Source organism: Anabrus simplex, chromosome 1 (genome assembly GCF_040414725.1).
Source record: "Anabrus simplex isolate iqAnaSimp1 chromosome 1, ASM4041472v1, whole genome shotgun sequence".
Classification (NCBI taxonomy): domain Eukaryota; kingdom Metazoa; phylum Arthropoda; class Insecta; order Orthoptera; family Tettigoniidae; genus Anabrus; species Anabrus simplex.
In genome coordinates this window covers 752,123,224-752,142,454 of record NC_090265.1, presented here as the reverse complement: position 1 = coordinate 752,142,454, position 19,231 = coordinate 752,123,224, and the positions used below count along the sequence as shown (strand labels likewise).

The 19,231-nt window shown below is 39.2% G+C and overlaps 1 protein-coding gene across 2 annotated transcripts in view; it reads left to right on the top strand.

The window, feature by feature from the left end:
• The window catches only part of LOC136857491 (transmembrane protein 135), a 357,287-nt gene that overhangs the window by 51,411 nt on the left and 286,645 nt on the right, over positions 1 to 19,231 (top strand). For both annotated transcript variants that reach the window (XM_067136183.2, XM_067136180.2), the window contains exon 4: positions 15,530 to 15,684. In XM_067136183.2, the coding sequence (XP_066992284.1) occupies positions 15,530 to 15,684 (155 nt within the window). The remainder of the gene's footprint in view (positions 1 to 15,529; positions 15,685 to 19,231) is intronic.

Sequence of the window (19,231 nt, the reverse complement as noted above, 5' to 3'; positions counted from 1 at the left end):
AGATTTCCTGTGATATCTTCGTGTTATTTTTCATCAAAGATATAATTTCAATATTATTTTCTTTTAATGATAAAAATATGTATGTATAGAGTTTTGTATTAATGCATATGTTAAGAATAAGTATTTTTACAATAGGTATAAGATTACAATAGTTAGTTGAAAGAACTCCTTTCAAGGGGGGCAAGATGTTCTGAAGAGACTTTTAATTTTTGCAGAAAGTATTTCATTAATTGAAGTTGGCAATTTTCAAGCCTATTACCGATTGGTCAGATGATTTTGTATTGTTTGTATTTTGTATTGTCTGTCATCAAGTTGTGATATCGCATCATTGACATATCAAATGCAATAAAGTATAGAAGGCACCAAGTTCCTTTATTTCAAAATCAAAAACAAACAACGGATTTCAGAGATACCGAGGTGCCGGAGTTTAGTCCTGCAAGAGTTTTTTTACGTGTCGGTAAATCTACTGACACAAGGGTGATGTATTTGATCACCTTCAAATACCAGTGCAACTGAGCTGGAAACGAACTGCCAAGTCGGGTTAAGAAGGCCCCAACTGTCTGAGCCACTCAGCCCAGTCACAATCGATGGTGATTCGTCTGTCAGATGTTATTCAGGATTAGTAAGCTACGGGCTGACACCGGGTTTCACCCTCTACCTACATCATCATCATCATCATCATCCCACATCCAAACGTGCAGGTCACCCATGGATGTCAAATCAAAAGACCTGCACGAAGTGAGCTTTATGTCCTTGGACACTCCTGGCACTAAACGCCATACGATGGATAGATAAATAAATAAATTTAATTATATCATAGTTCTCAGGGAAATTTACTTTTTGGAAACCCCTTATCTTGAATTTGTTGATAATACTGTATTTGGTATAATAACAGTGTACCTCTTGTGGGTGGGGAACGCAGATGAAGACTACACCCACGGTATCCCCTGCCTGTCGTAAGAGGCGACTGAAAGGGGGCCCAGGGGTTTTCAACTTGGGAGCATGGGTTGGTAACCGCGGGGCCCTTAGCTGAGTCCTGGCATTGTTTCCACTTACTTGTGCCAGGCTCTTCACTTTCATCTATCCTGTCCTACCTCCCTTGGTCAACTCTTGTTCTTTTCCGACCCCGACGTAGTAGAACATTCGAGGCCTGGGGAGTCTTTCATTTTCATGCCCTTCATGGCCCTTGTCTTTCTTTGTCTGATAATTCATTTTTCGAAGTGTAGGATCCCATCTTTTTCTTTTTTCCCTCTCTCTCTTTACCCCCTCTGGGTGGGGGATGCAGACGTAGACTACACGCACGGTATCCCTTGCCTGTCGTAAGAGACGACTGAAAGGGTGACCAAGGGATGATGACATTAGAAGCATGAGATTACTGTACTTGTGATTAGTACCATTATGTGCGGAACACCATGGGTCGATGTTACTTGCGACTAGTACACCTCGTTTATCCGGATTAAGTGGGACCGGAACTGATCCAGATTGTCGAAAATCCGGATAATCCAGAAAAACTAGAAAGCTAATACAGTACATGTTATATAATTTATTAACATAAGTTGTACAGTAATACCCTTTTTCAATTTTACAAAAAAATATAAGAACACTTTTCTTATATTTGACTCTTTTTTGCACTAAAATAATGTGTGAGCTTTTTCTGTTTTACATTTGTATAGCGTTTGCACACAGCACGATCACGAAGATGTTTTACTAACATGAGTTCTGCCGGTGTGGTTTCAGTCTGGGATTCTTAGTAGGCCATCAGTTTGTCCAGCTGCATTTTTGTATCTCCATGTGTCATTGTTTTTTCTGATGGAACGCCAGTTTCATTTTTGAATTCACCATCACTCTCGTTATTACCTGCCGAGGAACAAGAGGCAATGATTTATTCATCTGTCATTATGCCGTAGGTTGAATTACAGTAATTTTTCAACCGGTTATTTATGTCATTCACATCTAAGTCCGAGCATCCCGGATTGCATCCAAATGTGTCAAAGAACTCAGAAGAGTCCACGGTTTCCCATTCTCAATTCCAGGCGAATGCCGGGACGGTATCTTTTGATGGACCGCGGTCGACTTACTTCCGATTCCTGTCCTTTAACTCTCCTTGGCAGAAAAGACATTCTAAGAAGAATCGACCCCGTAAAAGATACTATACAAGTAAAAATAAATTTTTATTATTTTTGATTCGGATAAACCAGAGATTTGGATTGATGAGGGCCGGATAAGCAAGATTCTTGTGTACCACCTTGCAAGGGTCTACGTTATATAGGAGCAGTATCATTCTGTGCAGAACATTATGAGTCTGAGTGTTGCTTGTAAAAGAGGTCATCATGTGTATTCCACTGGTCTGTTCCATGGTACGGTCTGCGTTACCCATGAGTAGTACCAGTTTATGTGCATCACCATGGGTCTACGTTACGTACGGTTTGTACTACTATGTGTGAAACATCAGGTGAATAGCTTCGCCCGTGATTAGTACCACTATTTGAGAAAAACCATTGGTCTGCGTTGCCAGAGAGTAGTATTATTATGTGAGGAGTACCATGGGATTGTGTTGCCTGTGGGCATTACCATAATGTGTGATGTAACGTGGGTCTGCATTGCCTATGATTAGTACCACTATATGAGCAACCCAATGAGTATACGTGGCCTGTGATTAGTTTCACGAAGTGAGGACCACGGGAGTACTGGCATCCATGATTAGTACACCTAGGTGAGGAGCACTGTGGATCTGCGTCGCTTGTGAGTGGTGCCCTTATGTACGAAACGCCATGGGTTTGTGCTACCTGCGAGTGGTGCCATTGTGTGTGAAATAGCATGGGTTTACATTACCTTTGATTAGTACCACCGTGTGAGAAAAACCATGAGTCCATGTTACCTGTGATTAGTACCATTGTGAGGGGCCGGTGACCTGGATTTTGGACCCCCTTTAGATAATAAGCATCATTCCAGTAATTAAGACATTATGAATTGGATGCACTGACTGTTTTCGTTTCACGATAATTTTCGCATTACCATTCGTTTTAGATTCTAGCCAGTGGATATATTTTGAAGTTTTAATTTTCATTTCATTACTCCTTGTGCCTAGCTGTTAGGCCCCTTTAAACAACAAACATCATCAATAAACGTAGGTTTTTGTGGTTCATTGTTGTAACATAAAGAAATAAATGAACTGGATTAAAGCCACCATATATATATTTATTTAATGATAAAGCCAAGCTTTCAGCCAAATTGCATTGACCTGCATTAGGGCATTCGACAGTGAGCAAAGAAATTCTTCGAAGGAACGTGGAAGTTATGCCTGTACTATCCACGGTCTACCCCACTAGCTGGACTCAAAGATCGTGGCGCTGTGCTGTGGTGGTTGGGTGGGAAGTTACTGATTCACCGCCCTCTGTTGACAGTTTCTTGAGTGCGTCCCGCTGTGCCATGGTGGTGTTATGCATGTATTTCTGCAGTACAGGTCTCCATGTATTTGATAACTTGAAGCTGTCTTCCCTGTTTATGTTACTTGGGCCCAGTTCTATCTCTATGGCTCTATGGAAGCCCTTCTTTTTTTTTTTCAACCAAGAAAAGTAAGAGGGATCCAATATGTGATAACCTCAAATTTTCTAGGCTATAAAGAGCTATAAATTATAAATGTAAACATTCTGCACTATTCTTTAAATCATATGCACCCACCCGCCCTGTACACTGACTTTTTAGGATGCAACCATGGTGTTGCAAGCTTTTGGTTAAAACCGTATTGTGAGCATAATTTATCACTATGTTTTACAACCCACTGATATGTTTTTAGGCAATCGCCATTATGTGTATAATTTTATTATGTCTTATATCAACCAGTCGAGATGTATGTGGGCAACCCTAATGATGATTGTTATCAGATTCCCCTTGATTTGATATTCGACAAGAATTGATGATGACTCCAAGGTAGTCGAAACCGGTCTTCGCTTAATAAATTTAATATATTTTGCATGTGTTGAATGGTGGAACATCCCTCAAACTGTAATATATTAGTTATACGTCAACACGGAAATGAAAATCATAACCTATGATAGTATAGTGGGTGATCGACTGCACGTATTATCACGGGACCTGTTTTATATTCTTGAGGAATTCCATGCTATTGCTCTTGTCACAAAAAAAACAGAACAATACAGAAATATAACACACAAAATATCCCTTTGAAAACTTAAATTTTTCATTAACTTATCTTACCTCAGTAAAATGTGTGGTATGGCTGGAAATGGTCAATAAAAAGTGGTATGAAATGAAATGGCGTATGGCTTTTAGTGCCGGGAGTGTCCGAGGACAAGTTCGGCTTACCAGGTGCAGGTCTTTTGATTTGACTCCCGTAGGCGACCTGCGTGTCGTGATGAGGATGAAATAATGATGAAGACGACACATACACCCAGCCCCCGTGCCATTGAAATTAACTAATTAAGGTTGAAATTCCCGACCCTGCCGGGAATCGAACCCAGGACCCCTGTGACCAAAGGTCAGCACACTAACCATTTAGCCATGGAGCCGGACTACAAAGTGGTACTTTACACTGATCACACTGCCAGGTGGTCTCCTTCCTCTGCTTGTGTTTCAGGCATGCAACACACCGTTTTGTTGTTCTGGAATTCTTTGCAGTTGAGGGCTGCACTTTGGTTGGGAAGTGGCGGCCAGTCAATCTTGAAGGTAACTCTCCAGGTGTGACAGAACGTCTAGCTACAACCCCCTCTTCAAATGAACAACCAATAATTTCTTCTGCCAATTTCTGTTTGAAAACATTAAATGTTTTGTCGTGTTTCCCGTTGAAAATTCAGTGCAGAATATGGGAATTCAGAAGGATAATATGGAAAATAAAATAAATTTTTTTTTGTATGCCTTGTGTGTTTTACGCATAACATGAAGTTGACTAAGAAGTTGGTCTCCTAAATCTACACCTCCCATGTTAGCATTATAGGATATAATACCAAGCGAAGTCCAGTCCATGCATTGTTGAAAGCACCAAAATATCTGTCTTGTCTTTCCATTTGATCGCACACATATTGTTGCAAGAATATATAGTTGACTCCCCCTTCTGGAGCTGTACCTTACTTATTTCTTTGGGCATAATTTTCCTATAGGCCCTGACTGTTCCGCATACATTTGTTCCTTTTGAGTATAAAGAAAGATACAGATGCGGTGATGAATACCAATTATGTACATATAAACAATAGCCCTGATCCAGTAAATTACAACGTGACATCATATCTATCACTATCTTGCTGCTAGCTGGCATATCGACTTTATCTCGACCTACATAAATTCTGAATTTTGTATGTAATCATTCTTTGAGTCTGACAGTTTATAAAACTTTACACCAAATTGTTCTCGCTTAGATTTGTTGTACTGAATGAAATGAAGGTGACCTCTACATTTCATCAGTGATTCATCTAATGAAATATTCCTGCCGGGTGTGTACGATGTTCTAAATTTGGTTTCAATCATTTCCATAACCGGGCGTAACTTTCTAAGAGGATCGGGTATCAGCTACCTCATTGTTAGCCAGATGTAAATATTTGCTCAATTCGAGAAATCTCCTGCAAGGCATGACAGTTCTAAAATGGGGTGTATCAACACTTACATCTTTGCACCAGTAACTATGAATTATTGGTTTTTGGACCAGTCCCATTGGAATACAAAGGGTATTTCCAAATGTAAAAAGGCAATAAATGGTGAATACGACTTTTAGGCGTATGGTACATATAAAGTAAATATGCAACCTTGCACGTATTTCATTCAAATTCGTCTGAGAAAAGTTGGGATCAGCACTGGCATACCTATTAGTTTCGTCTGCTATGAACTGTACAATGTTGTCATCTAAGTACTTCCGGAAAATGAAATCTCTACTTACATTTCTACATATACCACTACCAGGATTCACTTCACTTGCTCCAGAAAAGTTGTGAATAATTGGAGAATTCTGTCCAGGCACCCAATTCCATTGAACAGGTTGCTCATCATTGTCACTAAAATCACTTTCACTCTCACTTGAATCATTCAATGTAACATGCACAGGATCACTAATAATTTCTTCCTCACTATTACTGCTGAAATCAGAGCCAAAAACATCAAGTAAGCTTTGAATTTTGCTATTACTGAGGATATCGCGTGAGCAAGCAACTTCCGTCTCAGCCATGTGGCGAACAACAGAATACTGATTTCTCGATCGATATTTTAATCAATTCTCTTTGCCAAAGAAGCATACCAGAGCACTCTGGTGACACATTGAGACACCAAGAACAGATTTCAAGTAGAAACGTTTCCAGAAAAAGTCAACAGATGTCACAAACGTCTCCATCATGCGAGCTTGCATCCTGGCATATCAGCCGCTTGTGGAGTCCTGGCCCAGCCGCTCGAGCGCATATCAGTCCGCTTACGGGTGTGTAGGAGTTAACAAACTTATGAATGTATTTGAGTTATACTGGTTATTTGGAAGGCAGTATTTCTAAATGTAAAAAGACAATAAATGGTGAACACGACTTTTAGGCCTACAGTATATATAAAGTAAATTAACTTATAGTCAGTTTTAGTTACTCGTATCACGTCATTCGTTTCATTTCATTGATTCTTCTAATGAGGTTGACGTCAGGAAGGGCATACGGTTGTAAAAACTTGCAACGAAGATTCGTCTCACTTCATACTCGTCCCCGTAGAGAAAAGGGATTTTATCGTATTATCATATTATGCAATGAATGAAAACCTACAACCTGTTTTCCAGTCATTGACCGGGTCAAGGATGTAATGAATGAACCATATATATGCTATTATCACATTCACGCCCATCATCTGAGCGGCTATTTAAAGGGCTGGCCCAGCTATTTCAGCTGTTAGTGGCAGAGCAAACAACAACAAATTCTTTTCACAATACGTTATAAACTAAACACGATATGGAAACAAAATTTTGCACATACCTTAATGAAGACATTATCAACTGAAGATTTTGAAAAGTACCGTGTGCTTAGAAATAAAGTTAAACAAATAATCAGAAACAAAAAATATGCGTTCTTCCAACAATTAGCCAGTAATTTGAACACACAAAGTACCTGGAAACAACTCGGATCCGTAGGTATTGGGAGGCAAACTACAAACTCCAATACGCATGACATAAATCCAGATGAATTAAATGCCCACTTTACTAGAGAAATAGTTAATACCCACCCTCATATTATACAAACAACAATAAATTCTCTTCAATCTACTCCGTTACCACAACGGCCTTTGTTCAAATTTCGTAAAGTAAACGAAAACGATGTAAGAAGAAAACTAACATCAATCAAATTGCAAGCAATCGGATTGGACGACATCCCGATATCCTTCATCGTTACCTTGATAGATGTAGTACTGCCAATTTTAACCCACATATGTAACTCATGTCTTTCAGAAGGCTACTTCCCAACTGTTTGGAAGGATGCTTTAATTTTCCCAGTACCAAAAAAATCTCTAGCAAATTCTCCATCTGACTATCGAGCTGTCTGTATACTTTCTTCACTTTCGAAAGTCTTAGAAAAACTCATGCATGAACAACTGCTCCAATATTTGATGCACCATTCGTTACTTGATCACTTGCAATTTGGATTTAAAAAAGGACATAGTACATCTACTGCTCTTCTAAAAATTACGGATGACGTAAGAAAAGCAATGGACGAACGTAAAGTGACCGTACTCATTCTCCTAAACTTCAGCAGTGCTTTTGACACTATCAGTACGGACATATTAATAGCGAAATTGCATTCCTTCCATCTTAGCCACGCTGCTCTCAAATTGTTCGCTTCCTACCTCCATAACCAACGACAGTGTGTTGTCATGAATGATAAGAGAACGGAGTGGAAGTACAAAGTTAATGGTGTGCCACAAGGTTCTATACTCGGCCCCCTGTTATTTATTTTATATTTGAATGACATCTCTTCTAAGTTGAAAAACTGCAACTACCATCTCTATGCCAACGACCTTCAAATTTACTGCCACACAAAAGTGAATGACATAAATGCAGCTATTGAAAATATGAACCGAAACTTAGAGCAGATCAGCTGTTACGCAGCTGAGAATTCTCTCTCCATCAGCCTAACGAAAACACAAGCTCCAGTCATTCAATTAAATGGCGTTGCTATCCCATTCTGTAAATCAGTAAAAAGCCTTGGAGTCACTATAAATGAAACTTTAAACTGGGATGAGCATGTCACTAACGTATGCAGGAAAGTTCATTCATCACTTCATCCCCTCAAGATTCACCAGACCGTATTACCTCTCAACTTAAAAATAAAACTGGTTCAAACATTGATATTTCCAATTTTTAACTCAATAGTTGATGTTGTGTTGGTGGATGCTACCAGTGAGCAAAATAGGAAATTGCAGAGAGCTTTAAACTCCTGCATTAGATTTATTTTTTCATTGAATTTTTCCTCGCATGTATCCCCTTTTTATGCACAACTTTCTTGGTTAAAAGTAGAGCAGCAGAGAAATCACCATGTATCAACCCTTATCTATCGACTCTTGACTGAAAATATACCTGAATATCTCTCCAGTAATTTCCGTTTTCTATCCTCCTTTCATGACCGTGACTCGCGATCTGGGTCAACAATTGCAATACCTCCACATCATACATCTGCCTTCCGTAATTCTTTCCTTGTGTCGGGCGCTAGAATATGGAATGCTTTACCCCCTGAAATTAGAAATTGTTCCTCATTAATTACCTTCAAAAGACAGTCTAAAGATTTCCTCTTGAATACGTAGGTTATATCATGTAGTTATGTGTGAATGTGTGAGTGAATGTCTGAAGTAAATAGTTCCCAAAAGTTTACATAAATTACTGTTATATTATATGAATTCCATCTAGAGTAATTATTATTGAATTTATTTTTCTAATTTTAGACTTAGGATGTAATCTTTTAGTCTATATTAAGTTATATTATTATTATTATATTATATACACTGTGTTAAGTTTGAATATTAAGTTTGTATTCAGTATTAAGCCGCATAATGTGGTTAAGTGTAAGAGCGGGCCAAGAGCCCTAACTTCGCCACAAATAAAGACATCAATAAATAAATAAATAAATAAATAAATAAATAAATAAATAAATAAATAAATAAATAGTATCTCTGTAGGGTGTGGTAGGTAATGTCACACTTTCCTGGGTGCATGGAAACACCACAATTTCCACAAAAATAGCGTGTTTCACTAATAATTTTATTTTTGAAGCACACTTTGCACCTTCTTCAGGGGAACTTGATTATATTTGATGGTGGAAACTTCAAGAGAATATGCTCTTTTCTCTTCCTATCTAACCTAAATGATGGATCCTTGGCCGGTGCCCTTTTTGGCGGCAAAATCGTGGGACGTTGACTTGGAGCTGATGAAGTAGATGGAGCTGAGAATTTGGAGAGAGCTGACTGTACTTGTACGTCGAGTTCACTTTTTCCGCCGTTTGAGAATTGCCTGGTTTTCCTTTAGATCTTTTGGTACACCCCTATTTGACCGTATTTTTCCACATATGGTAGTGTTCTGTTCCCGTAATTGTTTCGCGAGTCCAACGCTATTTGTAATAATTGTCCATATTGACTGTATACCCCTGGCCAAGATATTTTCAAGCAGCTGAAAAACTGTGCTTTGTAAATTTGCATCACTTGCATCATTTATATTGTCCCTACATGCCATGGTTACACTTCAGAACGTGATTATACACACGCTTGTGCAATCACAAACCAATTACGCAGCTAGTTGTACCAGCGCTAGGCTACCTTCAGAAACAAAACAAAGAAAGTGCATTGGGAGGGAAAATCACCGTGGCCATGTGGTTTCTGGTGAGTAGAAGCATTCATAAGGGTATTACTTTCATCTCTTTCGCACATATTTGTGACCAATATTGATCCCAGCTGCGTAGGAATGGCTCCAGTTCAAGGTTGCGCTTATCCGGGCTAACTCGGATACAGTCCACAGCATGGTCACGCTCTTTAGGCAATAACTCGGATACGGGCGTGAATGTGTTATTACAATGGGGTCGCCACTCCCAAGGTGATTTTTATTAATGACTGATAAATGCTATGAAATGATAATGGAGAGTGTTGCTGGAATGAAAGATGACAGGGAAAACCAGAGTACCCAGAGAAAAACCTGTCCTGCCTCCGCTTTGTCCAGGACAAACCTCACATGGAGTGATTTGTCGCTGTGAGTTGAGCATAGGCCTACCACACACTAAACATGTGTAAACCTCATCACTGCTTTCATTTGAATTATCGTCTTGTGCCTCCAACTTCCCTGCTACCGGCATATCGTCATTCCATATGACGTCATTTTCACTGCCATCTCGTCAGCCATGCATTGGGAGCATTCGAGGTCCCGTCTTTTTTTTAATTAACTTTTAAAAATAGTTTGTTCCCAACTATAGATTCCAAACAGTGAGAATCTGTTCCCAAATGGTTTCTGGAGATGGGTATTCCCAGTTGGTGTTTGTATAGCAGAAGCCACTCCTTCCGAATAAAGCCGTGCTGTAGAAACTAGAAAGTGTGCCAAGCAACCAGCTGATAACTAGCGCATATTACGAGTTGTACTTCCGAATGTAATACATGTGTTTTCATAACTGCGTCTGATGAAAGCCGAACCCATATTTTAAAGTACATTTCATGCTTGTTCTGCACATTTATCATATCAGGATTTACCTAAACAACTGTATGTGAGTTAAGAGAGACCGCATTGTTTAGGTTAGGTGTATTCTATCAAGTGCCTGCATAGTGCCAGAAGTTCCACAACGGGAAGATTAAAAATAAATAACAGGAAAGTTTGCCACACTTATGGATATCGACAGGGGTGGCGGTAATGCGTTGTATCATCATAATGTTTAATTTTGTACGATCGTTGTCTCAGTTTTTTATTAACGCACAGTATGTTTTGTTTGGCGCGTCCGAAAATCATTAAGTGGGGATGTAAATTTATTATTATTATTATTTTGTGAGGCATGTTGGCAAGTAAAACAATTGTTATGACTGGATTGTTTTTATCATGTTTTAAATCTACTTCTCTCCCCAAAGAAACCTATATTGGCCTGAGTTACGAGATATTAAACAATCACTTTGTTAATGATCTCTCTCGCCTGCTGAATATTTCTTAACTAAAGGAAACTCATTTCCTCATCCTGGAGTGGTGCAGCTCTTTTTAGACAGGCCCCCAATGGAAGGGAGTTGCGTGTACCATTTTTACCATAAATCAACCTTCCTGCCATTCATAAATCTCTGGCAATACAGTACCAGGAATCGAACTCGGGTTCCCGAGAATGGCAAGTAATTATACTAACCATTACGCTGTCAGACATTCTTAACTACAAAACACAGACATATATGACATGACTGGTGTGTGCTTGCAATGCGCAGGCCAGACCGAAACTGGGTTGTGCGACGTCATCAGAGCTGCAGTAGGCCTACGCTACGGAGGCAGGACAATTCTTAACTACGAAACAGAGATGTGCCGTATGACTTTGACATGTGTTTTCATTTTGTGGGTTGTACGGATGAAACTATTCATAAAATTGTGTTATGTCATCAGAGCTCCATAAGGCTTGTTCTCGCTTCGAAGCGGAATCGTTGTTGTTCTCTGACGAATTACGTTGGGGAAGTCCTTATGCGAGATATAGTTTTTCATTTCCTTCATCTTGAAAAGCCAACGGGGGTCTAATACATGAGTAAATACGGTAATATGAGAAGATATATAACATTATTTGGTCTCCATGTCTCACCTGGAAAATAGCTGCAGTCGATAGAGCAGAGAACCAGCTCTGTCCAAGATAATGTGCTCGCACGTCTAGCAGGGAACGGGCTCTTGTTCAACCTGCCAGGTTAGGCCGGTGGCACATATTTATATGAATGTGAATTTGTTCTGGAAGTTAAGAGAAATAGAATTGACGGCAGGGGAGGGGGAGAATCACGCGATTGACCAAGATGGTGGCTAGTATGTGAAGAACAAGAGTGGAAGAAGGTAGTTTTAGAATGAAGTACCAGGGATATGCAAAGTAAGTCCAGAATATTTATATCACAGTACAGTTCTACCTTCGAGCAGAGAGTCCTTGACTTCTTGCCTGAGATGTCCCCTAAAGCTGTCAGTTACTAACATGGATGGTAGGAGCAACAGGGCGGCTTTTCCAGACAGTTTTTAAGCAGTCTTTCATTAGATCGCTGTTTATCCAGCCCTTTCCTTGCTCGCGTACATGTATCCCATGTGGGAAATGACATTTTGGCATTGTCTTTCTCTTGAAGATAACATACAGTTGAAGTTTTCTTCCGTCTTCGGTGCATCGTTGTTTTTCTGCGCGTGATGTCTTTATTAATGCACTTGAAGTTCCTTTCTCTTGCAATGTCGTATTCCTTGGCATTTCAATAAACACTGGAGTTTGTTTTGCATTGCCAGTTTGTGACGGTAAATACAAATTGTGTTCCCGCAGTCTAATTAAGTAGCGATGAAATTCAATAACTTTTTTTATGATCACTAGGCAAGTTTTTACACAGAGATCTTGTTCTTCATATTATAATATCATTTCATCTCATCCATCTGTGTACCCAGCCACAGCTTGCTTTAAAATCTGCTGTGGGTATATTTCTCCATATTGCAATTTCACATGCATGAAATTGGAGCAGTTCATGTAATACCGCAATTCCATTATTTCTTAATTCTTCAAAGTTCATTAAGAGCTAATTATCTATCTCAGGATTTTTTCCAGGCTTTGGACCTCTGAAGGATTGTGTACTTTTCTTAGCATTACGTAGAGCCTCTTGCTTTCTCCAGTAGCGAACATCTGTCTCCGAAATGGGAAATGTTTGCTCTGCAGCGTGGTTGCTATTCTCCTCGGCATATTTTATTACTTGTAGTGTATCTTTATTGCCTTCAGCGCTCGAGCTAAGATGCGGAGAAGCCTACAGTTTGAGACAGCGAAAATTATGTGGGCAAAATAAAAATCCTAATAATTACTTATCAAAATTGGAGGTGTGAGAATTTTGTGAGCGCGAAACTTACGCAGGTAAATACGGTACATCTCTTACATCAGTACACACTATGCCCCTGCTGGCAGGTAGTTCTTGTTCCTGTCCTTCATTGTCTGATTTTTGTTTCAGTTTGCCAATTTCATATTCTCCTCATTACTAGATGGTTCACGTAATATGTCATATATTCTTCCTCTATGTGCACCTGATGTCTCCGTTTCACTCTCACCTCTCCCCTTCTGTCTACTTACCCACGCTGTTTTTGACTTATTTCTCTTTTCATTTACATTACTCTATTCCTGTCGACCGAGCAGTGGCCGTGTGGTTAGGGTCGCACAGATGTGAACTTGAATTCAGGAGATAGTGCACTGTCGGCAGTCCTGAACATGGTTTTGCATGGTTTCCTATTTTCCTTAATTAAGGCCACGCCCACCTCCTTCCCACTCATAGCCCTTTCCTATCACATCGCAGCCATAAGACCTGTCTATGTAAAAAAAAAAGAACTATTCCTCTCTCTTTATTTTCTGTTACAGTTGATTTTATTTTTCTGTTATATTCCTCCCATCGACCCCCACTCCTCCGGGCTCAACTCTGGCTAGGGTGACTCTGATAGAGTAGGGGTGCACCAGTCGACTTGATAAAGAATACTGTAATGTATTTAAAATGTCAGAAAAATGTATGTAAGATAGGCTACATAAAACAACAACAGCACGGTTCAATCTGGAAATGAACTTGATAGTAATAATATAATTAGTAGAGCAATGGGCAAGTGGTTTCAAAGTTCAAATCGTCATGATTAGAACAGTCATATTCGTGTTTCTCATCTGAGGACACGGAGCAAAGTCTTCATGAAACTTAGCGAATTCCTACAATTTACAACCAAAAGATTATCATGTTTATTAATGCAGGTAATTAAAGCATATAAGGGTTATCTTTGGGGCATAAGTCATGGCAAGTACTTTCTCGCACGAATGCAGGATCTACCAGACCAGATGTGAGGTTCAGTGGAATGTATGAATAATGCCAAGTGAGGAAATCCTTGTTTGTTCTCAGAGAGTACCATTCGGCTCGCCATGTGTCCCAAACCGTCTCCCATGAGGTCAAAACTGCACGGAGACAGGTCTGGTGAGTAGTGCGGGTGTTTTCGCCATTCAGCCCCTGCTGCATGCAATCTGGCATTATTGTGGAGAAGAACTGGGCATTTGTCTCTGCAGGAAGGTTCCATCATTGTGCTACGTGGAAGAAGTGACGTGTCATCACTCCTCTGATGTACAATGACCATCAGCATCATGGGGGAACTTCTGGCTTGGTAGTGATCATGCATGTCGCCATTCTGCCGACCATTTTAAAAATAACTGTTAGGCTCCTCAGTCTGCCGAAAGTAACTTTGCAGATGTAATAATGTCACCAGGTAGTTTATAAATGTATTTACTCATCAGCAGGCTGAAGATCCTAACAGTTATAAATTAACAGAGTCAAAACAGAAAAGAGATGGCTTAAAACATTACAAAAATAAAAATAATTTTACAGACTGGCGATTGAGCTGCGGTTCATACACCCTGGTCACTATTCTCTCCAACATTTGCTCACCTTCCCACTAGTATCGTACCGAGTGTAAGTAGCACTCACGATGATTTTATGCAAATGAAAGTCTTCCCGTACAATTCCAAGGGTGGCTTATTTATCACTGCCTGTTTTGGCTTGTAAATCCAATAGTGTCCATATTCTGTCCATATCCATGCACTGGGTAATTGCTGCATGTGACACTATCAGGTCTCTAGAACGCTGCACATCACTGCTTGTTTCACGTTCATGCTGATATGCTGCTGTCCACAGCTTCCACAAGCTCTCTATGTCATTTTTTGGCATTGCGACCCCAGTACAATAACCTTTAAAGGAAATGATTGTGGTTTCATCTTATTTAGTACCATTTCGTTTGATGTACACATGCCGTTCTTGTCTTGTCTCATCTATTCTTTATGGAGCCTGACTCACTACTGCAGTCCCATCGCCCTGTGAGCCGTACCTGTCCAACGCACTGCCATCTCCTGCTGTATCAATGTACTATGAGTTCCATACTTACTAGCACATATGACCATTGCAATGTAGCACTGTACAAATTTGAGGAAAAAGCAGTTGCCTTGACTTGTGCCCCAACCCTTGTATGTTGGGTATTGTGCTGTCATACCTTTATAATAATGTTATCATTTGTATTACCTTGAACTATAATCTGTCTCTTTCATCTTGCAACTAAACACTCTCCCTTTTGTACCTTTCAGTTGCATTGTTACCAGTGGTTCCATCTCCAAGTAATTCTACTGTTCCAAACTTATTCACTCTACAGCACAATAATTTCACATAACTGAAACAAAACTCAACATTTTACTTTTGTTCTAATTTTATTGTAATTCCCTTCCACTGCTCAGTTATCCTTGGTAATTAAATGGTCTACCCTTAAGAAATATTCTGTAATGTAATAGGCTGCCAGATATTTAAACATGAAGTTCACCGTGTTCTCTATGTTTATGGAGAGGCTTCAGAGACTCTGTTTCGTATGGCTGCATGGCGAGGATATGTTCGTCCCATCCAACATGGAGAAGTGGTCATTTTCATGCTGTCCATTGCCGGTCTCCTCTACTTTTATAGATGCAAGCAGTCAAGTCAGGACGTCATATATGGGCTGTTAAGGTAAGTCTTGTGATTTTCTGTTCATTACAAATTAGCCTTGCCCAGGTGCCATATTCACTGAGAGTTGTTTATCCAGTCATTTCTTAAATGATTTCGAAGAACTTGGAAATTTACCGAACATCTCCATTTGTAAATTATTCCAAGCCCTAATTCCTTTTCCTATAAACTAATATTTGCCCCAGTTTGTCTTCTTGAATTCCAAAGTTATCTTCCTACTTTTAATAACTCCATTCGAGCTTATTCATCTACTAAATGTCATTCCACGTCATCTCTCTACTCACAGCTCAGAACATAGTGCTGTTTACTCATTACAGTCGTCCGACTCGTTGGCCGAATGGTCAGCGTACTGGCCTTCGGTTCAGAGGGCCCCGGGTTCGATTCCCGGCCGGGTCGGGGATTTTAACCTTCATTGGTTAATTCCAATGGCCCGGGGGCTGGGTGTTTGTGCTGTCCCCAACATCCCTGCAACTCACACACCACACATAACACTATCCTCCACCACAATAACACGCAGTTACCTTCACATGGCAGATGCCGCCCACCCTCATCGGAGGGTCTGCCTTACAAGGGCTGCACTCGGCTAGAAATAGCCACACGAAATTAAAACTCATTACAGTGCACTCCCGATAATTTGCATGTGGATAATTCACTTACCGAGCTCGATAGCTGCAGTCGCTTAAGTGCGGCCAGTATCCAGTATTCGGGAGATAGTAGGTTCGAACCCCACTGTCGGCAGCCCTGAAAATGGTTTTCCGTGGTTTCCCATTTTCACACCAGGCAAATGCTGGGGCTGTACCTTAATTAAGGCCACGGCCGCTTCCTTCCCACTCCTAGTCCTTCCCTGTCCCATCGTCGCCGTAAGACCTATCTGTGTCGGTGCGACGTAAAGCAACTAGCAAAAAAAAAGAAGAAAAAGATAATTCACTTTGCGGTTAATTCGCTTTGCGTTTAATTCGCGGATTTCGGAGAGATATTTTTAAAGTATTAATTCTTACACCCACTAATCATCATGCTGAGTAAAATTATCTCTGCCTAGTTTAAAAGAATTTTAATGCAATGCATGGAGATGAAATCATTGATATTTGAGGAGACTGGACTTCGTTTCTCTATGATGTAGCAGTAGGCTTATATGCACACTGCTGCAAACTTGGAAACATTCGAGCATATTGCTGCACGTGGCACAGCACAGATTTCCGTAATCTTGGAAGCAGAGACAATGAAAGAGGAATGCACTCGGAATTTCCCCTCCCTTTCCCCACAGCCCAAGGTCGCTGAACTGTAAGCCAAGTGAAGGGTGGGTGCGCCGGCAGCTCCAAAAGTTTCACACAGCCAAGCTAGTGTCTCTATAGACACACTCATCTCTTACATAGAAAATAGAGATGAATTTTCATTTTCATATATTGTTTTCTTGAGAAATGTACGATCCAAAATTAGGAAAAATGAACAATCGTCTAAGAAACAAACAATGATGACCGATTTTTTCATTAGATATGAATGTTGGCATAATCCACAAGGCATTTTGTAATTTTTCTCTAGTGTGTCTTACAATACATTGTGAAGTGTTATAATTTTTTTTGGTGTGTGTGTGTTTTTTTTTTTTTTTTACTTATAATCTGAATGAGGTGTCCGAAAAACCCACGATATTGTTTGATACGCTCATTTCAGTGATCAACAATCTAAAAAGACCAATAAATCAACCAGTACACAAAATGATGCGCAATATGCTCATCTACCATCCCTTCCGTAATCCACGCCCTCCCGACCAATAACCTCGCATTATCGCGATCCCCCTTCCCCTGCATAACATGCTCCGCCCCTCTTCTAATACTCGTAGTCTGCTTTCTGCCTTTCCGGTAGACAGTTCCTCATCAGCTTCATTCTCGACAACATAGTGCTTAGGGTGAGTTTCTACTTAAATGAAAATAATGCCTATTAAACTTAGTTATTCTTACGCTAATACATAGTATATATATCTTTCTTCTTAGGTCCGTCTTGGATCGAGATATTTCTAGAACCTCAAAGACCTTGAATGTAATGGTCCAAGAAATTTTGGTTCACCAGTCCACTTCTATCAAGTCGATCTACATTTTATGAACATTTGCATAAAAGACGGAATATTACATTACGAACATTGCTCAACGACATTACATTACGAAATAAGAAATTTATTCAATCCAAAATCCACCTAAAATAGAGTGAACCTGCAATCAATTCTAAGAGGAACTGTTTTGCTCACTATATATCTTCACTGAAAAAGGGACCTCTACAATGGACAATTAATGTTTTAAAGTTTAAAATATCAGCCGAATTTATCATTTTATTCGATTTGTTATTAAATAATCAAACTATATTAACGCAAGTTATAGAATTACTACAGACAGTAGGCGATTTCATTTTAATGCATGTCAATTTAGTATTATCGACCAAACAAATGCACTATTATCTTTAACGCCTAGTAGTTATAAAAGTTTTTTTAAAGATTGAAAATTGTTATCTGGATGCTCTATTAACATTTTGTAATATTTATAAAAACTGACAAAAGCTTTAACTTTAGTCAAATAATTGTATAAAGTCATAATATGTCGCATAAAATATGCTACCAATTTTAATCTAAGGTTTTATGGTGTACACCAAAAATTTTAATAGTCATTGTAAGAATATGTTCATTTATATATATATATATATATATGTATGTTGTAAGTTATGTTAATATTGTACTTAGGCCTTGTCACTAAGTTTCCTATGGCTGATGATGGCATACAAATAATGCCGAAACCGGTCCCAATGTTTGAAAGGTAATAAATATGTAATGTGTTAATGACGTCACATTGTTTTTGTATTGAAAAGGTGGACATAACTATCCTCAATTTATAGTGTTGACTTCTTGCCATTTTTTGTATCGGCTTGATGATGACATGGATATGTGTCGAAACCGGTCCCAAACCATATTAAACATGTTGCAATATTAATTTGTGCAACAGTTTATTATTGTATTGAATAGGTGGAACATCTCTCTCTTTTTGGCATTGTAATTATCAGTTCAATATGGATCAGTGATGAAGTTTTTAACTTAAAATGACGATGCTTACCAGGCAAAATCTAAAGCCTATCATTACATGGGCCTAAAATCAACATTGCAAAAATAGGCAAAGATATTAACTTTCTTAAACAATGTATCGCACACAAATTAACTCCCAATTTTCTTAAAACTTGTAACAGAAAACACATTTCTGCTGACCATTCTAGAACCCAAGCCCAAGTTAACAAGATTTTGTTAAATAACGAAATTAAGTTCCTTTATAAGAAAAAATCTTTTCTAAACAGTTGACTCTGAGTCTCACATTGAAGCAGCTCAACGACTCTCAAGCGATCAATGGGACATATTTCAAACCCATGTTGACAACAGATTGTTCAATATACTATCTGAAAAACAGAGTACCCTAGAAAGAAAGCTCAACACACTCAAAAACAACTCAGCGCTAAGCAGAAATGTTACTAAAGTAACCAAAAAATGGAGCAATCCCGACAACATAATAAAGAAATTCCA